The 25221-nt window shown below is 33.5% G+C and overlaps 1 protein-coding gene across 1 annotated transcript; it reads left to right on the forward strand.

The window, feature by feature from the left end:
* The first annotated feature begins 484 nt into the window (after positions 1–484).
* LOC131079811 (probable disease resistance protein At5g66900) lies at positions 485–1060 on the forward strand. The gene has a single exon (XM_058017851.1). The coding sequence runs from the start codon at positions 485–487 to the stop codon at positions 1058–1060; it is 576 nt and encodes a 191-aa protein (XP_057873834.1).
* Positions 1061–25221: the final 24161 nt, after the last annotated feature.

Genomic DNA, 25221 nt, shown 5'->3' on the forward strand with positions numbered 1-25221 from the left:
AGTCAATACGAAATCATTTTGAGGAAACATCTTTTACACATTCATGCGAAAGGGAGTATGAAAGAAAGGAAATAAAAATTCTTTTACGCACATTCATGCGAGGAACGAGGAAAAATCTCTTCCATATTTCTGGGAAAGAGAGTATGAAAGGGAATGAATGCAGACTCATTCGCTTAAACGCTGAGAATCAATTTCATGTTCATTGCTGATGTCCATAATAAAGAATTGAATTTGAGAAATGATTTTCTGAATTGAATGTTTACATCACTTTTCTAAGTAACTTTGCCGGCATGTGCATGAATTTCACATACATAACTAGTAGTCATTATTAAAGCACAATTTTCTAATTGGATTTGCTTTGTAATCAACACATGCAGGCCCTGTGGACGAAAATGACTGGTATGATATCAATTTCCCTGAAACAGAGGCTCTGTTTTTATTCTTTTCTTCGACATAATACTTTCTTCCCCAATTTCTCAAATCGATGAAGAAACTGAAATTTCTGATGATATACAATCACGGTACAAACAAGGCAAGAGTGAAAGGTCTAGATGTCTTATCATCACTCACTCAACTCAAGAGTGTCCGCTTGGAGAGGTCGATTTTACCCTTTGTTGAAAAACATGGCATTGAAGAACTGCAGAACATCGAGAAGCTATCTTTGAGCTTATCTGAAGGATTTAAAAATATATCCACATTTACCAAGCTACAAGATTTTAGCCTGGACCACAGCAATGATTTGGAGTTACCTCTTGGTAACTGCAATATGTCCTCCACTCTGTCATGCTCTATTACCAACTGCCATCAGCTTCAAATTTTACCATATGATTTTGGAAATATAAGCAATCTGAGAATGTTGAGGTTATCAGCATTACCACGCCTGGAACAGCTTTCCGTGTCAACTGGGAAACTTGTACAGTTGGAATATTTAGACATTTCACTATGCGAGGGCTTGAAAGAACTTCCAAAGGAAATAGGCCAGCTCAAGAAATTGAGAGAGCTTGATATGAGAGAGTGTACTCGTTTGATGGCGCTACCTTCAACTGTTTGTTACCTGTGATGAGACGATAGAGAAGCAGTGGTTGCGGGCCAAGAACATTTATATTCCTGATCTTAGAGTTGAAATTGTGGAAGCACGCTTTAGTTTAGATTGGCCTGATGGTTGACTTCTTTATTGTCTGTTATCTTAAAGAACAAGATCCAAGGGTCTTGACATTCTTTGTAAATTTTTCATTACTTTTTCCTTGTTCATTGGGACAAATCAATACAAGGTCCTCTAGATTTTCAGCCAATGATCAAGTTTTATGGCGGTTCAGTACAGTAGACGTTCTTCAATGGATTGTACATGCATAACCAATGAATTCTAATAAGTTCGTAATTGGGTTCGCGCAACAATTAAATTGATCTGCGCTATCTTCTCTGAAAGTATATTAAATTAATCCAAATGCTTTTAAGTTTTCAATTTTCAGTACTGTTTCGCATGTACAAATTTGTCAAAACTTACAATTAGAAATTAGGTTTGTGAATTTGCCTAATAGTAGTAGTAGGATATACATGGTGGATATAGTCCACCGGAATTCAGTATCCTCACGCCGGAGCTATCGCACTGGATTTATTTCGTGCGGAATTTTCATGACAATTTGCGGTAATTTTAAACATGACTGCCTCCATGCAAACCGACTTCCTCAACCGATATGCTCCACAAGTGCAATCTGATCGCCGGAGGGGTCTTAGTATTATCAACAAAGGCAATTCCCACAACAGTAATGGAATCGAATTGAGATTTTACATAACAACAGTGGAGATGCTTCCTCTGTTCAAAGGTTTGCACATACTCTACAACTGTAGCCATGGCGGTATAGTCCCATTCCAAGTCTTCTTTTTCATGTACCCAAAGAGTTCTAGAGCCTCTTCATACAAACAGCCTCAGGTATATCCTGTAATCATAAAATTCCATGAAACTAAATTTTGGTTAACAATTTTGTCAATGATTGCATTCCCCACAAAAGAACTGGATTGGCATCCAATTTTTACAGTTTAAGAAAAAAAATTGACTTCCTACCTCGAGAGCTTCTATGCATGAGTAAGCCTTTAAAATGCTTGAAAAAACAAATTCATTTGGGCTAATGCCAAACCATTGTATGGCAGAAAATAACTTCAAGGCCTCTTCAAAATGCCCCGTCTGAACATATGTTGCAGTCATTGAAACCCATGAGAATGCATTTCTTTCAGACATTTTGTCGAACATTTGGCATGCACCTCTCAAACTTCCACATTGTGTAGACAAGATGGCTTTTAGATAATTTAAAATCTAAGTTACCGATTCAGGTACGCATACGAATACGGAATCAGGTACGAATTCACAAAATCGGAAGAAAAAAAAATCCTTGGGTATGGGTATAGGTACGCCCCCACACACATATATATATAACATAAAATCTACTCCAATGATATAAAAGCAGCTGAGAGTAAATGCAATCTTGAATTTATTTAGTTTATGACAAACTGAAATGAAATCAAAGTAAACACTCATACTGTGAATTGCATAGATGCATAAACTGATTTGATTAATGATGTTCAATTAGATCTTGAAATCCTCAAAAAAATATTGACAATACTAGATTTAATCATTAAGATAGTAGGATGATAAAATTTTATGATAAATAATGCCACTATAACTATTGGAAGATCTCAGAGTCGATTACTAATCAATATGATAACAAGTTGACCAATAAGAAATCACTAATAGCAGTTTCACATCCTTATAACAGTATGAAGAAATCAACAAAAATAGAAATAAAGATTAGACTGCACCAATGATGACAGGTTGTGTATTTGTGACAATTGCAATTTGAATAGCAATTTGGGCCAGATCACACCCCTTACAAAAGGTTGCAGTGTATATGAGATAGCAATTTAAATTGTACACTTTGCAACCAGATTACTTTATTAATTTACCCCAAAATTAGGCACAACAGATGATGAACAATCACTGAGGACCTAACCACCTAAGAAGGACCTTAGAGGAATCCAAGGTGGAGTCTTGAGGATAATTTCAATAGTTCTACATAAGTTAGAAGCCCCTCATAGGTTACACCCTAAAATTGATTACTAGAACTTGCTAATGACAATAACCAATACAAGCATGAATCCATGATATTATTCCACTATGGCTAGTCGAAAAACAATATTAGGAATGCACTAACATTAAGACACACTGCATAGAGCTTACAACTCAAGATACAATAAGGGCTACAACCCCGGAAGGCTCACTACCTTACAAATATTGTATAATAATTAATTACAATTATTGAGCTCCAAAATGGCATCAAACAATGCCTAGATGAGTCTTGGTTAAGTGCATAAAGTCTAACTATACCACCTCTCCTACTCCGCTTTATTTTCTATCTCAGTCAGCTACCGAATCAAGAATGCACATGTGAAACTGCGCCAAAAGGATTTCTTGATCACAACTCACTCATATCACTTCACACCATAAAGTAAAAAGATCTTCTACAATGCTCTTATATATCCATAATCATAAAATAAACAATTATCGAGTTGGCTTGTAGTGTAACATGTAATCATGAGTCGGCTCCAATCGAATCACCAAAAACATATACGGATCACCCAAAATATGATAAAATGATTTCTATATGTTGGTCCTATCATCCCATGCATGAATCTCACCATCGCAATCACTAGAAAGCTTCCAGACCAAAACTGCACTTCTCAACCTGAATTACTGGTAGACTGTCACCAAATCACAATAACTTCTGGATATCAAAATTCATTTTCACCAAATAGGATTTCCAAGGAGAGTTTCCATCAATGAAAACCCTAGACCATTATTCACGCATCAATATCCATTGTATGAGTGTCAATTGCCAACAGTGATATCTACTCTTGGGATGCAAGTATAGTTGTTTTTTCATGAAGTAAGCTTGTTATAGTTAAGAAATGAATAAATGGGTTTGGTGTGAATTCCTAAAATATGTGTGTGTTTTACTTAGTTCATTATTACATGTATTCTTGATTTTGAAATAATACCATTGTAAATAAACTTAGTATGAGTGTTTTTGATAGGTAGTCAAAGAAAGAGAAAATTGAAATATTTGTAATGAGTGAGATTATTAATATACATAAGTATTTATATGAGAAAATATTTTATGGATATGTAATTGTACTTTATTTTGGCAATGGGATGTCAATTTGTAGTTCTAGGAACTCTAGACAGACTAATGGGTTGAATAATCCTAGCCAAGGAATTAATATATTCTTGTAGACTCTCTTAGACGTACGTAGAAGGTAAATCTAAAATGAACTTATGATGGACTAGGGGAAGTGACTCTATGTTCTAGGTTTTAGTTGCAAGGGGGAGGTCCATACCTTTGAATATTTGTGATTGCAAGTTATTTTTTATGTTTTTGGCCTTGATATTTATACGTACCAAATCCTAGGATGAGAGTAATCTCCAGGTCAAGTAAGAGGTGAGTGAACAATGATTTTTATGAAAAATAAAACTTTGGCCAAAGTGTCATATTTGTCACTGCATGCATGTAGTTAGTTCAAAAGTTTTGCTAGAACATAGATCATCCAAATTGGTCATACTTAGTCAGAAGATAGTCTAAAGTAGTACAATCAATATGAGATATGTGGCACACAACACTAGTACTCAGATGGCACCACATAGGTTCCCTTGTGTACACTCCTTGTGAAGGTTAGGGTCACTTCCAATAGGAAGGTGTGCAGGAGATTGTTGGTTTGTGGTTAGTGTAGCACTCAAATGATGCTCTCCCTCGCATAGTTGACTAGTCGAGGCTTGCAAGTTAGATACAGTGCTTTCCTACTAGGTATATTAATAAATTTTATTTATGCATTCTTTGTATCATGATTTTTAATGCAATGGAAAAAGAAAAGGTTTCCTTTCACGATATTTTTTCAGATAGAAATGTTCAAGTATTTTTGGAAATATATTTATGTTTTGAAAAAAAAATGTCATTGTTATTATGTCGTTATGAAATTTATCTTTTGTAAAAGTAAAAGTATTTATATCCTAGGAGTTTAGGATTAGAGGTTGTTACGTTTTTTGACATCTTTAGTTGCATGTGTAACTTGTTTTCAATTTTATATAAAATAAGTATTTAGTTCTCAAGAATAGTAAACTATTGTAAGAGGTATTTAGTAAAAAAATAAATGGGATCGTTGTATACAGTGGGTATGGCTAATCTATTTATACAAGTCTATTATTGTCTCTTCAATTATGCTATTAAGCTCTATAGGAATATCCTTGTTGATATTGCAATGCCAAAAGTGTAAATGGGTGACCCATTCTTGTTTATTTTCAAATAATTGTCCACAAGTGCATCATGGGTCAAACCTTATTGTTAACTAACATAGATCCATTGTTCTAGGTCTAAAGTTTTCTCTCTGGGATTGCAAGGCCAACATCACCATTAACAAGATGGTTGGATATTCTACCTAAGAAGGAAATTCCTTTGACTCATCTCTGTGATGTAACATTAGAAATTAGATGTCTAAAGAATTTTAGTAGCCAATACATAAAATTATGTCACAACATAGATCATTATTTGTAAATAAATTTAAAGAGACTGAACTATTAATATCAAATGCTATTAATAATGAGGCAACTAAAAGCACTAGTAAATAATATCTTTATTAGTCCAAGGGGTTGAGCTTAATTGGCTAAAACATTGGGTTCTCACTATGGAGACCCAAGTTCGATTCCCTATAGGGACATCTGAAGTAGAATTCTAAGCTGTGACTCTTGGCCTTCCATAGGATGGGGAAGGTTTTGGTGTCAATCTAATGGAACTCTAAGCTATTCTAGCTTCGGCCAATTACCAATCAAAAAAACAAAAATATATCTTTATTAACTATATAGAAATTTTTCTAATGCATGTCTTAAAGGGCTTTCTAATATTATGATAATCCTTCTCAAATTTTATATGGACAAAGAACATTTGTTCATTGAATTTCCCAACCCATTCAAAAACTTTCCATACAATATTAACATTTTCACTTGTAAATTTATTTATTTTTAATTGTGTATTCTCTTTCTAAATTTGTAGTGTGACAATGTATCTAACACCGAGAATAAGGGGCTCTACAATCATCTTATGAAAAAAATCTATAGAGGGATAAGTATTTAAGAGTGTTGGATTTAGGCATAATTCAACATGTTGGGTATACTTGAAAACTTTTTGCAAAGCATTGTTGCCAAGTCTTTCTTCATAGTAGTCGCGAGCTGGCACGCTAAAATGATGCCTTTTTCCTACTAGGCACTTTTCCGCACGAACAAATATCTTTCCCCACCCGTCATTGGCTTCACTTAATCAGCTGTGGGCATGAGTTGAGGTAGGGTCTTAATGAACATGTACATATTTAGGTGGTTTTTGGTTTGAGTTTCATTTCTAGTTTCGGCTTCTTAGTTTTGGTGTGCCTAGTTCCCCTCCACTTGTTTGCAAGGCAACTCCCTGTCCTCTGCTCTATTGCCCAATGGATGATGCACTAGTCTTTCTTGAGATTCTAGGTCAGTTGCTTCGCCCTTCACAGTCCTCATCCCCAATCAGAGTCTGTTGTTAGTCCATTTTTTAACTTGGCCAAATTTAAACTTTTAAGTCCTAGTTCATAGTCAACCTTTTTTGAGTTTTTAAGGTTCTAAACTTCCAAAAATTCCCAACTTGTTGACAATGGTTCTAAAGTTATGAAAATGGATGACTTGCCAAGAATGGTTCTAAAGTTATGAAAATGGTCCACTTGTAGACAATGGTTCTAAAGTTATAAAAATGACTGACTTGCCGATAATGGTTCTAAGGTTATGAAAATGGCCGACTTGCTGACAATCGTTCCAAACTTATGAAAATGACCGACTTTCAAAAATATCTGATTTCCCAACATCACTTATTCACAAGCTTAAAATTGCATCTGGAAAAAAGTTACAAATTTATTAAATATAAAGGCAACCCACCTAATATTTTGGTTTCAAATACTCCTAGTTTTAATTTTATGGTCATACAAGCTCATATGATATGTTATTTTAATATTTTCTAGATGGAGCGACATAGCTATTGGGGCCAATTTACAAAGGAAGTACCTTAATTTTGTGAGTTGTTCAAAAATGGTAAAAAACCCATGTTTTATTTTAATTATCATAACTTCTCACAAACGTTTGTAGCCCCAAGATGCTTGATTGACCCGTAGTGAATTTATCCAAAAGTAGCTGCAAGAGAAATTAAGAATTTCTCAATTTCTCTATAGTTTATATATGATAATTTAAAACATTTTAAGATGTTTTAAATCATTTTGAGAGAATCAATTTCAGGGGAATTTGAAAGGGTTATTTCATTCTTTAAAAAAGAAGTGGTTACAGAAACCAGAAAGGTTGATTGGGGAGTCTTTAAATATGTAGTTAACAAGATTATTGAGGGGAAAGAAAAAGGGGAGAAGGCAACAAGCACAGTTTTATTGTACAAGGGTTTGAGTCTTTGAACTCATATTTTGACATTGATGGAATAAAGAGGATGTTTCTGAGTCTTTAACATAAAGGAGGGGTAAAAATTTATTAGAAAAAAGAATAAATACAAAGCAAGGGCATTACATAGCCCTATCAAGCTCTACTAAGTGATCCAACTGATGAGACAAATTTGGGGGTAACTAACTTCGATCCACTAAGTTCCAATCATGAATATGATAAGAGGCCCATTTACCCAAACAATAGGCAACACCATTCCACTCTCTAGGAATATGGGTAAAAGTTATAGACTCCAAAGAAGCACAGAGGTTGAGAATTTTCTTAACAACCAAGGCCAAATGCCAACTAACCCCATCGAAATTCCTCGTATTCAATAAGTTGACCACAACTAGAGAATCAAACTCGCATATGATCATGTGCCACCCCAAATTGCTTGCACGTTCCACAACCGATAAAATGGCTTGAGCCTCCATTAAATTATTAGTGTGAAAACCCATATAAATAGAGAAGATAAATCGAACCTCTCTAGAACTATCCCGCCCAATACCTCCAATTCCAGCATGACCAAGGTTTGCACCAGACTTGCTTCCACTAGGGGACCTCAATGTCCCCAAAGATCTGCCTATCCAACTGTTTATAACTAGCAGCCACAAAGAACTTCCCAGACACATTAGAAACATCCCAAGCCAAAACATCAGGGTCTTGCAAAGAATTACAAGAACGAGAAGCCAGAAGTTGAGCAAGCTCATGTCTATTATCCTCAGACCCCCCAGGAGGCCACTCAGAAGGAAGCTTCCAACGAAAAGTAATAGCCAAACCACAATGCTTAGCAATCTTGTAATGAACTGTGCTTCTTTGTAATTGCTTTCAGTGTCATTTTGTTATATCAAACTTTGTATGTATTTAGTTCTGAAGCTTGAATTTAGATTAAACATCCGTTGAAAAGAGTTTGTTGTTCTTTCTTTCCCTGGATATCATTTGTGAGTGTGGGATAAGTAAACTTTGTGTTGTTTGTCTACATTCACTTCATTCTAAAATCAATCCTTCACATCTACTTCCATGGTTATGGGTAGGTGTTAGTTTGTCTTTTCTTCTTTCTAGTGAAAAACATACCCTATGTTTTCATTCATTGCATATCATTCGAAGGTAGTTGCACCTTGTAAAATAAGCAGAGGGGACTTGTAAATACCATTGCAAGTGACTCAACTGTTGGTCAGATTGTCATTAACATGGGCAAAAGAGTATAAAATTGAAGTGACAAATCTGTTAATCAACAAATATTAAATCAAATAATCATGTATCATAATGACAATATAAATTACAAATATGATCTAAAAAATTTCAAATGTTAATTTTCACTTTTATAATTGTTAATGTTTACATTTCATTCAATTAATTAAATAAAATTAATTTTCTTTTAAAAATTTTATTATATTGCTCTTTAAATTATTGATAACATTAAATTACATAATCATGCATAAAAATGAAAAAAAAAACCATTAAATATATATTATAAATATTAAATAAAAACTCTTAAATGTTAATTTTTTATTTTTCAATTATAACCCAACCAATGCAATACAAGTAGATTTTTTACAATAATATATCTCAAAATCTTTTACAAAGATTTCTCCAAATATAAGTATGTTGATGGTGATTTTTTTATTTCCAAAAAATGAAAAACTACTCTTCCTCAATAAGTTTCTACTTTTACTAATAAAGATTACTATTTAAACATTTTATTAATAAGTATAGTTTTAAAAAGAAAATGGCTTACCATTCTAAATATTATAGAAATAAGCCCTGTATAAAGCCAAAGCAGAGGAGAGAAGATAAAACCAAAGAATACCCTACGAGGGATGAAATCATGTAGAAGAACTTGAATTATTCATCAACGATATTTACATAATTATAGATAGAAATATCTTAACAATCTTCTTATAAGTGAGCTAAGAGTTTTGACAGCTATTACATATTTATACTATAACAATCTGGGCACTATTCAAAACAAACTGAAATTGAAAGACATGTCCCAATACCTATTTACATATTCCTCCATATTAACACAAGAGCACAATTATAATGAGTTATTCTAACGAGATCATCGCCACCAGCTGAATCAGGGCGTCTTGTGTGTACAGCATCCATCAGGATCTGGAAGGTCTCCTCCGCAACTCCGATGAGATGCTGATGGACACCGTGACTGGACGCCTGCATAATTCTTATTTGCAATATGTTCAGAGAGATTGTGCCTACTGGAGACATTCACAATCAAAATAACGAAAATGAGGAGGATTGTCAATTTCTTAAGCGCTGAGTTGCCCATAATATCTGAGAATCACCTTGAACGGTTAATTTCTTCTGCAAATTGGAGCTTGATATCACCTATTTATAAACTATGAGACGCGTCATGAAAAGATTGAGTAGGATGCAAGAAATCTATATATTGAAAGAACAACAAAGATACGAAGTTGTAGGTCTCAGAATCAAATTCGAAGAGACCATGAAAGGAGAACGAAGACAAGGATACAGATCTAAGAATTAAATTGGAAGAGACCATGACAGAAGAAGGAAGATACGAGGATATAGATCTAATTATCAAATTCGAAGAGAGAATGAAAGTAGAAGGAAGATGTGAGGATATAGGTAGAAGAATGAATTTCCACTCACGATGATTTAAGCATCTCTCAGAGATTAACAAAACACTTGTGTTCGTTGCATCGTGGAACACTCCTGTTCTTACAGTCGCGAGTTCCAAGGTGGCGTGTTTGATAAGTCGGTCAATACGTGGTCCAAGGAAGATCACTTCTCAAAGAGTTTGTTTTATTTAATATATGATTAAACAAAAATTATTTGTGTAAATAGTATAAAGCAAAAAGAATCCACACTACAAGACTTAATTTTCTGACCAACCTTGACATAGGGATCATATTTCGAAACATGCAATGTAAATATTTTTGCAATCATATTTATAAATTTTAATTTTGTTTAAGAATGTTAAATATTTGTATTTTTTTTTATTTTTTTATTTTTATGAAATATAGATTAATAGTATAATTTGCATATTTACAACAATTTGTATTTAATTTTGATCGAATGGTTTATTATAATTACATATAAACAAATTGAATAGTCTTTATTTTAGTTGGATTCCTTAATCAATCTTTCATCCATCCCCCACTTACACATATTTCTACATGCTACAACATATTTTATCTACATTGAAACACATGTTCCTACACATTAAGGGAAGGAAAAAGCTATGAAGAATCCCCTTTAAAAATTCAAATGAATCTAATTGTGAACCAAATTAGTCAATGACATTTGCATGACTATTTAAATGTTTTCCTTGACAATTGTAGTGATTATAAAGAAAATTTGATAAGATCATTGTCTTAAAATAACTTGGCCATTACAATCCAAATATTTCCCAAAAAATGTTGTCACTCCTTATGTCAAAGAATACATTAGAAATTTAGGTGACATAAGTTATAAAAGTTTGTATTCATCTATTTCAAACACACGTGACATAAATAAAATCTACATGGAAGGATAGATCTATGGCACTTAAGATTAATCTTCGTAATGTTGATGATCAACTTGTCAAGTTTTGAGAGTATCTAGTTCATTTTTTAGTTAAGCTAAGTTGGTTTTTTGATAGTGCTCAAACCTTGTCACAAAATGGCAATGTAATAATAGATACATAAAACAAAAGAAACCAAGATGCCCAATACAAAAAGGAATAAAAGAAAAAAGATTTTTAATTAATTTTTTTAAAGCTACAACTTATTAACCTTAACCCAGGTGGTAACAATTTAAAAATTTGTTTTCCTTCCATTTGGCATCCATCAAATCAACAGCTCACTGCAAGTAGTGGACGTGGATCCCATTTTGTATTGTCGTGCCTTTTTCATGTATGGTTTAATGTGATTTTGTGTATGGTAATGTCTATAAACTGTTATTTTGTCGGCTAGATAGCTATCTCCAATGGGAATTGGGAGGAAAAATTATTTCCATTTGACTTTCCACACTTCAAATTTGTAGTCCCCATTTGCAAGATATAGAAAAAGGAAAAAGACTCCCACTTTACAAACACTTGATGTAAGTCAAATAAGAAAGTACAAAACAATTGGAATAAAATACATGGGTTGCCTCTTTTGTTGATACACTTTTGTTAATGTGGTGTTAGAAAAATAACACCAATGGTAAAAAATCTCACATTAGAAGTACCTTCAAACACCAACCAACAAGAAATAAATGTTGTCAAAAGACAATAAAAGCCACCAAAAGTTCTTCACCTTTTAACTATTTGCAAATTGATGTTAGTGAATTATTAACTTCATTGAAGGGAGTTGTTGAGGCTATGTTGCAATGAATATATCAATTCAAAGGTGTGGGATAAGATTAGCTCTTTGATAAGATTAAAGAAACATATTAGAATAAGTTAGTGATTAATCTCTCGTATGTTACTAATATCCAACATATGTTTAGCATCTTAAATAAAGGTCTTGACTTCAATAATAAGCATAGATATACCCCCAAAGAAGATTTCTTAGTTTAGGTTGACATAATCACTAAGTCTTCACCCCATGACACTAGATAAGAAATCAAGCAATACTATGTTGTAGCACTAAAAAATGTTACAACACCTAGTGTTATTTACCAAATGAAAGAATAAAAATTAAATTTGTGTTGGAAAACATAAAGTTCATTAAGACGCTAAAACTATATGCTAGACCACAAATTGTGCTAGAGTTGACAAATATATAGAACTTCAATTTTATAAATTACCTCTCTTCCCCTCTCTCATAGGTACTCATGAAAAAGCATGAAATCAATTAGATAATATTCAAAAACTTTAGAAAGGGTAATTAGAGGAATCAACCAATTGAGTTTTTTCAATTAACAAATATTTGGTATAAAAGGATAATGCACAAAAATGGAGAGTTTTGGGCTAGAAAATGTTCAATACTATGGTCCAAGAGTTCAAGGAAGTCTTTGTAAATAAGATAGAAGCCCTAAGTAAATATGGAGAAAATATTGTGATTGATTTTCTCATTGATACAAAAACTAGAATGAATACAATGCTTAACATCATTAGTGTTTATGAGTACTTATAGAGAATATTAGTGGAATTCTAGGAAATGTACAAAAGTATCATGCAAATGAGGTTGATTAATAAAAACACTTCTAGAATATCAAGTGCAATAGGTTGATTGTGCTTTTATATCTCAAGTTTTAGTTATCATGAAAAAGTTACATATTTATAAAGTGTGAGGAAGATGTGCAATTCTTGTGTTTAGATTTCTCACTAGATACATGAGTTTGTACTGCTTGCACTTAGATTTGTTGCTAGATAAATTTAGCATGTTGTTCATGAATAAAAATACAAAGTACATTGAAATAGATATATTGTCACCTTTTTGAGAGTGGTAAAAACGAATTATATCTAATAAAGGTTTCTATTGAAGAGTACATCAACTTGCAATTGAAAATATAGTTGAACAAAAATCATAATGCAACTATAAATTACTCTATTACTCCTCCCACACTACTGCACAAATTGAACTATGTGTGCCATGTGAGATAAATAGTTTGAAAGACAAGATGGTATCATTAATTTTTGTTATGTTATTTTTTATTTTTTATTTTTTAATTATTGTTATCCATTAAATGAAGACATGCATCATAAGAAGGTTGTCTCATGAGAAAAAAAATATCAAAGAGTTGAATTATTGTCCTCGGATCCACTTTATAGTGAAAAACAACACAAAGATTGATTTTGATTGTCTCCTTAACCTATTAAATTAAATATATTATTCTATAAGCGTAACCCTTGCACCTTCCACATTTTTTTTATTTTTAAATCAAAAGATGGTCCCACTTAGAAAGTAAAGTTAGGAATGACAACCTGGAAGACCCCAAACGCGGTCATAAAAGGCTCCCCTATGTTCCCATATAAGGAAAACAAGTATTTTCCAAGGCGTGAGATATGAGAAAACTTTCTACGTGCGTGATTCAAACGCAGACATCGCGACTCTGTTACTAATTTGTTCTACCAGTTCAACAGATGTCGTTCGGAAATCACTATAAGGTGAAAGGAACGCGACAAGAAAATGTGAAACCATTCCTTGGAAAGATCTTGTCAGAAAAGATGCATCTATGCGAATTCATGCGAAAGAGCATATGGAGGAAAGATCCATCTATGCGAATTCATGCGAAAGAACTTGTTTGCATCACGAAGCATTCGCGTTAGTTTTCATGAAGTCTGTAGTGAAATCATAAGGAAGATACATTTTAAGGGTTCACTCGTAGAAATGATGAGAGAAAACAGCCTTAGAATTGAATTCCAACAACGTTTTTAATGTGGATTTTATCAAACCGTTTGCCACGAGAAAAAGCCTATGCACATTTCTTGGCGTAGACGCTACTGAGAATGCCGATTTCATAGCAAATTCAGTAAGACCGAGTCACTTTGATGTTTGTCGTGTTTATTTCTTCTATTAAATCACACTTCTATTAGCATTCTAAAGGGAAGAAATCTCAGAAAAGAAACACTGTAAGGACAAGGCGCTAAGGATTACGCAATTGAACCTTCTGTAAATACTTCTAACAAATGGTTTCAGTGACTGCAAGCTGTATGCAAGTGGAATCACACAAGGCTTGGAAGAGGGCAGCGAATAATATTTCTAAAAGAAAATATACATCACATTATTACGGAAAAGGGCCATATACTCTACCGCAGATCAATATTGACTCTTTAGATGATGTACACAAGGAATGTCTCTTAGACTTGGCATTATTTCCCGTAGACAGGAAAATATGTGCTGACGCACTTTTGGACATATGGGTTTATGTTGAGAAGCTCCAAAGGCGTGATGCTTTTGCCATCTTATCAGAACTTGCGGACAGAAATCTGTTAAACTTAACTGGCAATCCAAGGTAATTGCCTTTGTTTTATGTGTTCGATTTCTTTTAATTGTGTTTTTCAACACCAATCTGACATGTTTTCACTTAACAGAGGAAGTACAACAATCCCATATGGAAATGCTTCAGAGCTACATATCTCCCAGCTTGATGTAATAGGAGATTTGGTCTCCTATTTGGGACGGGCTGGCTTAAACATCACACACTAAGATTTGACTGCTTAGGTGTGGGCCCGCTTAATCCGTTTGCTCTCTTAATCTTGTTACAGCCAGTGGTAGCGGTCAGCAGTTCCCGCGCGTGACAATACAAAAATCAAATTCAAATGTTGTTACCGCGCTGCTCCAGAAGTTTGGTGGGAGACGGAAAGTGTCTTCAAGAGGCGGTCGGACTGTTTCACAAGTCTCCAAGCCGATCAGTTCACATTTTTGCCAGCGTAATCGCAGCCTGTGCAAAAATGGGAGCGTTGCAACAGGTTTTAAGCATCCGTAAAAGCATGAACGATAGGCCACTTTCATCCGATGTAGTTGGAAATGGTCTGGTAGACATGCATTTAAAATGGGGAAGCATAGACAAGGCTTGTGAGCTGTTTGACCGAATGGCTCAAAGAAATGTGGTTTCATGAAATGACAAGGTCAGTGCTATAATAACTCTTTCTGGCAAACAATGTGAAGGAGGAATAAATGCAGCTTTATTTAAACACAAAACTTTTACCATTTTCAGTTCCTGACCGCCTATAAATTGCTCCTCTGCTTTTAACTTTGATCTGCTATTTTAAAAAATGAGCTCTCTATGCACTGATTGTGCCTATATACAAGTATTGCTGCTTCTTTTTTTTCTTGTCTTATTTAATCATAAAGGGGTGTGTATCCATTACTTGGCAAAAATCTGGTCTGTATACTATATCGCACACACAGCAATTTATTTACAATTTGAATGTTGTTATTTGTCATAACAAATGCGTTTGAAAGTCATATTCTTTGATATGCAAAGATCGAAACGGGAAATGACAAATTTTAAACTTTACTTGTGTTTGAAGAAATGACAAATTTTTAGCTTGAAACTTCATATAAAAAAGAAAAAATCATATGGGTATCGTCCTGGATCTTGAAAAACTGGTGTGTTCACTACTACATAGAGGGGGCATTTGAGAAGTTTATTTAAGACAATATATTATTATTGTCTTAAATACACGTTTTAAGTTTAACTTATACTTTTTATTGTTTAATTGTCTTAAATTAAGACAATAGAAAAAAGCTTTCTCTAAAATAAAACGTAATTTTCCCTCTTTACTTCTAACTCACTCATCAACGCATCAGTCTCTGCTTGCCCGACGGTAGGGGCATTAGTCTCTGCTCGCCCGACGGTAGGGGAATAGGCGGGAAATGAATTTTTGGTATGTAATTTCATTTTTTTTTCCATTCTCTCATTTTCTTGCTCATTGTAGGGTTTTATAAATGTTGTCATAGAATGCGAATGTCTTCTCTTCTTCTGCTCCTCGAAAGACATTTGCTGTGTCGACTCCCAGTGAGCCCGGGAAGATTGCCATGTATTCACCGGCTTTCTATGCAGCCTGTGCAATGGGAGGCATTCTCAGTTGTGGTCTCACTCACACTGGCGTACCCTTCTTGATCTTGTCAAATGTAATATGCAAGTAGATGCTTAAATTTTGAGTCTTTTGGATGGGAATTTGTTGTTCATATTAATATCTTGCAGGTGCAGATATCAATTCTTCTTTTTTCATTTGGGGAGGTTTTGAGATCTATTAGAATTCAGTATTTCATCTGAGCAGGTTGCAAATCAGTTCTTTTGGTTATTGGTATTTTCTGATGTTCTGTCGGTGGAGATTCAAACTTTTTTTAATTGTATACTTGGTTTGGAGGTTGAGATCTACTTTAAGTCAATCTTTTCATGTTGTGTGTATGTACACCAATTTCTAGTTTATGGGTAATTTATTCTTATTTTTCTGTTGAGGAATTCAGATCGATTTGTTTCGTGCATATGCGTATGCGATTGAGATCCCTGTCAATTAAATTTTTCATTTGGGTGGGGACGTAAGCCAGAGTGTTTCCTATGATTATTTATAAATCGTTTGTTGGTATCAGTTTTTTTCTTAAGGGTATTTGATAAGCTTTGAAATCTCTGTTGAGGTCTATATATGGTTGTTTGGGTATGCTTTTGAGATCTATGCTTATTTGATTTGTCACCTGGGTGGGTATGTTCAATTTTTGTTCTTTCTTATGAGCTTTTGGCATCTGGGTATTTGTATTTGGTAGGTCGTTGAGATATTTGTCTATTCAAAATTTTATTGGCATGGGGATTTAAATATTTGTTAGTTATTTCGTTTGGTATTTTTGTCTTCACAAAGGAAAGAGGGTATGTGCGTTTGGTATTTAATTTTTTTTCGACTTAAAAATACATATTATTGGCAGAAGATTGTCAACACTTTTATACCATTGTATTTAATTAATTTTCAAGTCAACTGAGCTTGGTCATAGCTTACATCATAGAAATATTAAAAAAGCGCACTCTGCAGAGTTGTCTCAGTCAGATGTGATTCAATTTATCCCATTCTCAAAGTCAATAGATTACCATCAGGCTTACGCTCAGGAGTTTCCATAATTATCACACCTTCGTTTTTCATTCATCTAATTGACAATTTTTATCAGACATCCACCATTTTATAGTCATTCCAAGGACCATGAGGCTTTATGGTTCCCAATCAACATATTCAACTAAGCAGTATAGTAGACATGGGATCCTTTTGGCCTTTGATGAACAAAAGAGATTTTATGACTGCTATCTTGTACCTCTGTTGTACTGGATTGTGGTGCTATGACTATGATTGTTATGAGGCTGCACATTTAAAGAAATGGCACGTTGTTTGATCTTTTGCTGTTTAGGATAGTCACAAACTTGGTATGATATTTTCACTGTTAAAGTTACTCACTCTTTGAATTCATTGATAGTTCTTGGGACTGTACAGTGAATGTAGACTATGTTCTTGGTTGGTGTAAGGCTCTCTGATTCATAAAACTCCCATCACTGCCATTAACCAGTTTGACAATTTTTTGTTGCTTTTGACCAGAATCAGGGTCTGCTCTGTGTCTGAATTTGCTGTTCATTTGAATTCTTCTCAAGCCTGTGACCGTCCTGCTGTTGGCATGCATGTCTCTAAGACTCCCTTGTATAAGGTTTTGTCTGTCAATAATGCTGCAATAATCCCTTATGATTGTTCTTCATCTTGCTAGCCTTGTTTTGAAGGCTCTGAGCATGTCAGTTTGTTTACGAGGATCTTGTGGCCATTTTCCCCTTGAAATTCTTACAAACTTGTCCATGGTTGGACTGTGATTCTTCTCCTTAATCATATAAGGTTGTTCTATTCATTATTGCTCTAGGTTTGCCCCATGGCTGCCATGAAGCTTCCTTAGAACTACCAAAGTGCTCATATTACTTGTTTTTTAAAGATCTTATGGAACTTTAAACTCTTCTAAAAGCAAAAAATTACACATTGTGATCACTCATGGTGCCATTCAATGCTATGACTAATCTCAGACGTAGAAGATACAAAACTTCCATTTACACAAGAGATTGAACTTTTCTTTAAAATAGTAAAGCGAGGGTTACAAAAGAGAAGAAATAGACCTTTTTAAAAGTAGAATAAACATGTTCCTGCATGAACCTCTTTGGAACATTGCTTTCTACATGAAGACTCCTCATTATTAGGTTTTTTCCCTCTGATGCATCTACTCTTCTTGAACTACTGTAACTGCACAATAAAGCTTTGAGAACTTAGCACAAATCCTTGCTACTTGTTGATGATCTCATTGGCGGTGTGGTTGAGTTGTTGGAATATCTGCATGAGGCATGGGATCAACTATATGTTTGCATGGAGTCTTCAGTATATTTCTTCCTGCAACCTAAGAAACCCTTGTCTCCACGTGAAAGATCATGATAGAGAGGAAAACTTGGTGTAAATCTTGAGATAAGAAAACCTAAAATTGCAATGTGAGAGTTGAAAATCTAAACTAGTAGATCCCTCCAGAACTCCCTTTTGAACTTTAAACATCATTTCCTTCAAAGTGCGTTGATTTTTTTTTAACAATATAAAGTTTTCCTTTAAAGGATTTCACAATGTATGGAACCAAAATGAAATTAGTTTGCGCTCTTTTAATCATCTTAAACTGCCAAAATTTACTTAGATGAAACCATAAGACTCAACTCAAACTATTTTAAACCAAGATGGGTAAAAATAGGTAACAATTATGACTGTCTTTTTGAGTGTTACGCAGGTACAAACTCAATTAGTCAGTAAAGAATTTTTTTGAAAAATATTCATTCAATCTACATATTATTTCAATTCTGATTTTCCTTTGTGTTTTTCCATTGTCATTATTATTTCTAAACTTTCAAAATATAAGAGCAAACTAAAATTTAGCATAAGCTTATCATGAAATTTCAAACATTTCATAAACATTATTACTAATTCTAACCTATACTGCTCAGCCAGTAATTATGTTTTGAGATTTTTACATTAGCATATATGTAGTAGTAGATGTTAACATTCAATATCTTTTTGTTATCTTATTAGTCAATTTACATCCAACTAGTTTAACATCACCCTTTGCAGGTTAATGATTTGAGTGTAAAGGATAAATTAAACTAGTTAGGGGATGCTGGAAGATTTCTTATATGCTTTGAAGATTCTGTTTATCGTCCATTTCATGGAGCAAGAGGCTTGTTTCGTTTGAGTGGATACAGTGGTCCATTTTAAGACAACCAGTTATGGATACGTTCTTTCTTTCCTCAATTATTCATGACTGATGAATGTTGATATGATTTCAGTGTATAGGCTGTTTATTCAATTTCTCATTTATTTTAGCAATTTCTTATTGGAGTTTGGGACAATCGTGTATTTGTATATAGCGTCCTATTCTCATGGCAACTCTTCCAGAAATTGCTGGTACTCACAATTCATTTTTTTATCCCATTGCATGAAATAATACTCTTTTGAGGCAAAGCTTGTTTGAGCTTTCTTTTTTATTGTCGTGATTCATTAAAATAAATTTGTATAATTATTTATTTTATGATAGCTGAGCCACTTAAAAATTAAACTAATGGAAGAGAGGTGCTAATTAACAAGGGCCTTGTAGATCAATCAGTGTGAGAAAAAGTATGCTATCCATCAGCCTGTCTTTCAAATTGTCTTTTGGAATATCTTTCTGTTTTCTTGAAAGCCAAAAAAGGTTCAATTTCTAAACTAAAGTCGAACATAGGTTATAAAGAAATACAAATCTTTTTTGCAGATATGATTTTTTGTAGTTAATTTTTTCAAGGTTTGAAGCATCTTATTTTGTGTTTGACTTTTGTTAGATTATACTTTCTAGAAAAGTTTTATGGAGCTTGTAAATTGTCAACTATACACATTCCAGACAATTATATGTGGCGTAACAAACTTTTATGGAGATTTCAAGTTGGCAATTAATCCGAGGAAAGCATTCTTTGCTGAATACTTGGGAGGGGCATGGCAGTTCTAGAGTTAACATTGTGTCGCTTAGAAAGAAATCTTTGTGGGGAAAGCAAAAAATCATGGCATTTGAATGGTAAGAAAGATGCTAACAAGAATGCTTCCATTTTTTCTATCAAGCCTCAAGATACATAAACAATAGGCATATCTACTATTTCAGCATTTGATAGTGCTAGCCCTAATAAAATGCTAACTATTACTTGGTTGGAACTTGGCAGTACAGAATTAACCTACGCTAATAAGATGCATAGAGCACATGAAAGGTGCAGACACAAAACAATTTTATTACAACACCAATTTAGAATTCAGGTGATAAAAATGCTTAAACTCTACCTCTGAGAAGGTCCTGGTCCCTGGATGCCCCGTCCATCCTAACAATATTTATAATCATAAGCGAGGGGTTATGTCCAATCAGCAGATACATAATGGTGGCACACATACATGGAAGTTGAAGAGAAATTAAACTTTGGAGATGTTGTTTCTGATGTCAGTGTTTACTATCCTCAATGTTTCTTATTGTTTTATTATTACTGTCGAATATGCAGATTGAGAAGTTGAGTGACAAGCAGTGTCAACCTGTTTCACAGCTGAAGTTTGTGACTGATGCATGGTTACAGGTAATTAAATATGCTTGTTTCTTCTTGATAGTAAATTGTATTTGGATTAATTATTTTTCCACCTATTACAATCGTATTTTTCCTGTTAAATTTAGTAAAATATGCTTGCCTGTCAGGTGCTCAAGAAGTTGTTTTAGCAACGATTTGGTCTAATATTCCTCTTCTATTTTTTTTAAGGCAAAGCAAAAAGAACCATCTTGATTACATTTAATCTTTCTATTATAATATGCATTCAAAGTTGTAATGAGATCCACCAATTTGATTACATAACAAATATTTGAGGCATTCAATATTTGGTTATTTCTTAACAAGTATATGATTATGAATCTGATAAACAATAGCTTGATGTAGTTAATCTATGAATTGTCAACACGGATTTTTAATTACTCGCATATCGGTTATGATTCTTATGCTTCATTCAATTTAAGCACTATGCATTCAACTAAAAGCTATAGTAAGAAGAGATCCAACAACAGGGAGCTTTCTCATTCTGTATTGTTTACAAAAGTACATATGCTTAATATTAGAGCTTTCTCTGCCTCTCTCAGCTCCTTCCAGGTCCACTGTTACACTCTTGACTTCTTCAACAATGGTTATGGAACAAATCCCCAGTCATCCATAGCCAGAAAAAATTGATTATTAAGGTTGTGTTAATATCTTGCTCTTCGAATTGATTCTTATTAAAAATATAGTGTAATTTATAATGATTAGTGGTGATATTGAGAGTGCAGACACTTTACACTTGAATCTTTTATATGTTTATAGAACTTTTAATTTTTTTTAATTGGTTGATAGTGGGTTCTATAGGGATTGACTACTGACGGATATTAATTTAAAATAATTAGATACAAGCTTAAAGCCACAAAAACCAAGAAGTCAAACTACGAAACCACTGTGGGAACAAAAACCACAGACATCCAGGGAATACAAACATAAGAAAATACAAATGTTAAGAAGCATAAGTTACTAGGAAATCTTAATAGGAAGGAACAAGGAGAGAACCATCTTAGAAAGACCAGGGAGATGTCAAGAGGGTGGAAAGACTAGAGGCCTCCAAGCAATCATTATGAAGGATGAGCTCTAAATTTTCTATAGACAAAGCTAAGATCTGGCAGTATAATGCCTAATTTTCCTTCCTTTTCTCTGGCACCAGTGGAGTGCACTTGCTGCATCCCATCCTTCCCATTTAAAAGAAAGAATATCTCCCTGATTCCAATTCTTGAGGGCCTTTGTTAGAGTGCTCTCCAAGATGTAGGATTTCATTCTCTAGGAAACTCTAATTGAGAATTCAATCTCTTGCTATTATGTCTGTAACTCTATTGCCTGGCTTTGAAACAAAATCCTCTATGATGGATGCCCATCTCATCCCAGAATTCCTCATATATTTGTTGTGTATGATATCTTTAATGTAAGAAAAGAGTACACATTGACCACAATTTTGAAAGTCCATCTTAGGATTTAGTCTGCAACTATGCTATTGTAAGGCATATCCCTATACTTTTTGTCTGCTTCTTATTTTCAATAGTGTACAGAGAGGGTTGCATTCTACAGAACTCTGAACTCTCAACAAAGCTGCCGAAATTACTTAAAACAAAAGCATGGGGAAGAGATCAATGTTAGTGACTTAAAACAATATGTTGATGGAGAAGCTACATGAATGAAGCAAATGATAGAGTAAAGTATGGTGGCAGAAAACACACATTATAATCATAAAACTAAAGATAGAAAGGGTGAAAATAGATTACTATTCATAGCCAGACACAATTGATTATCCGAGCCTTAGCATATCTTGTCATGAGATTTGACTCTTTTTGGATAATTAGGCAATATATAATTAGCAACAGTACTAATGATGATGATGTGGAACTTTACACTGGAAACGTTTTTTGTGATTATAGCACACCTGTAATTATTATTTTTGTAAAAAGATATTTTTGATTAAGGGGATATTTCAGTTAGGACTTTGATTTTATGGTGAGAATGTATTAAAAAAAAATTTAAGCTCACCCACTGTGCATAATCTCCTACATTAGTTGTAGATTCTTGACAGGGGATATTGAAGATAACCCATGAACTTTAAACTAAATCAAATAATATTAGATTTTGCTATTGATTGTTCTCAATATATGGAAAATTCCATTTCTATCCCCTTACTCAGATCTACCCTTAGGAGTGATTTGATGGCCATATTACCTACATAGATAACTGCTATCATACATCCTACCTTGAGACTGTAAAGACGTAAATCGAGCTAACTTCAAATAATAGTCGAAATACTCTTTATTCTTAAATAAACTCATAAATCAGTTAATAAATCTATTTCATTCCATTTTTCCATCCATAGCTTCATTTGATCATTCCATTTAGATCATAATACACACAAAATTTCTATAAAAGATAAATATTCTTTATTCAATAAATCGATAAAAGTAGTATTTCGATCATACAATACTTATGCATTTCAAGTTGTCATAAGTTCAATAACAAAATAATACAAAGTAAAGGGTGAGATGCATTCGTTGATCTGCAACCCAAACTGTTGCCAATGCAATCTTTAGCATGAAGACGAGAACAAGATTTAGGCGCTTTTTCCGCCCAACCTTGAAGCTTACGCTTCCCCGGAATTCTTGGTCAATCAAGAATACCCGACCCTGCACGAATTGCTTAGCAAAAGAATTCGAAAGGCAAGATGTAATCTGGTGCGTGCCTAGACGATACATGCATTTTCAATTTTCTACTTCTATTAAGAAACAAGCATTCATTATCATTCAAGGATATGGTAGAGAGGATAAAATAAAAGAATTTCATTATTTCAATGGTTAATTCAATTTGATTACTCGGTCGAGTATAATGCCATGCACACCAAAAATAGATAGTTGGAAAAACAACTATACTCTCTATAATCCACATTCGGCACCCGTCCTGGAAGGTAACTTTCCACAAACACAAGCCTATCTAGCTTTGTTCACATAAATTCATACAAAAGACAATCTTTCACCTTTCAATTCTAGCTTCCTATTTCTTGCAAGATAAAATACTATGCCAAGAAGACAATCTTTCGTTTGAATAGAAATTGATAGAGTAAATCTTTTATTACAATCAATCCTATTTGACAGGAAACAATATTTTATGGATAATCAAATATACATTTAAAAGAAAACATTCTTTTCCTTCTATCTTTCAAGGAATTTTAAAGACAAGATTAAAAATATTAAGAAGGTGTAACACATGTATGTACCTTACATATAAATTGAATAAAATGAGTACACATTCTTTTATTCAATTATTAAAACATTTAAATAGAATAATCATTAACATGCATTCCATTCTTATGGTTTAGAATTCTAAGTTTATCTCGTCTAAACTCTCTCTCTATCTTTCCAAGTGTTGTGGTTCATTTACCTCTTTTCTCAAAACATCATATTTAGTTTAATACTAATATGTGACTTTTCACGATTTAAAACTTAACACACCGACTTCACTAATTTACCATAACGACAATCAAATATGATACAAGTTCATAAAACACCTATCTATAAGGCTTTTCAAATGAGACACTCGATAACCATCATTATTTTTCTTGCAAAATTTGAAAGTCTAAGTCTTTCCTTGTGATATCAAAATAACTTCATTATTTATAAGTCGTTATCCTATTATTTCATCTTCTTCATGGTTCAATCTCAAAGTTTCTCTCTCTATCCTCTTACTTAATTTCTAGAGGATTGGATAATCTCATTTATGAGAGTTTTACTAAGTTTATCAACAAACTTTAAGAAATTGTTTCACTATTGTATCTTTATTTACATGAATGTAATTTTTGATCAATTAACAATGATTCCTTTTTCAATTCTAACTCTTCCATTAGTAAATTGCATAGGTCTAAAACTAGATCATCCTTTAGAGAATATGTAAAGCAACCTATAATGCAATTCTTACTACTCTTTAACATCTTCCATGCATGTTCTTAGTTATTTTATCATATATACTTCATAATACATTTCTCTATAAGACTATTCAAAAGCGAGTTCAAACAATTTTGTTCTAATCATGGCTTGACTCAATCAAACTTCATTCTAATAAATATTATATAACTTCATGACTCACTCACTACCCTTGCATAATGACCAAAGAATTAAGGTAGATCCTACCTCCTTATGCTCTTTTTATTGGCTTGAGGTGATGAACTTGCTTCCCTCTTCACATTTTCCTACTCTCTTTTAAGATGGTTCACAAACTCTTTGTCGCTTTCCATCTGTCGATTCTTATACTAACTCCATCCTCCCTATCCTTCTTTTCTATCTCTTTTATTTCTAAACTTTACTTTGAAATTCGACTCTAAATCTGAGATGATCATGGTCAATCTTTTACGACTCGGTTGTAAGCACATCAAAATCTCCATTATTCTATTCTCTCTTATCTCTTTGTTTCTCTTCTATGTTCTCCTCTATCTTGCTTAACTTCCCATCCTCTTGTGTGTTTCTATCGAGCTTATGTTGCTATTTATACTAATATTGTGCTATGTTTTCTCCTAATCTTTTGGTTTTCATTCACTATTATAATTAGTCATAATTTCATTTTAGTTTCAAAAGGATTAAAACTCATGATGGAATGCTTGCATGTCATCCATGAACTACAAATATCGTTTTAATCATTGAGAA

Source organism: Cryptomeria japonica, chromosome 4 (genome assembly GCF_030272615.1).
Source record: "Cryptomeria japonica chromosome 4, Sugi_1.0, whole genome shotgun sequence".
NCBI classification, from domain to species: domain Eukaryota; kingdom Viridiplantae; phylum Streptophyta; class Pinopsida; order Cupressales; family Cupressaceae; genus Cryptomeria; species Cryptomeria japonica.

Bases quoted from the DNA above. Each gene is read 5' to 3' on its own strand.
- LOC131079811 (XM_058017851.1), top strand. From the start codon at position 485: ATGAAGAAACTGAAATTTCTGATGATATACAATCACGGTACAAACAAG.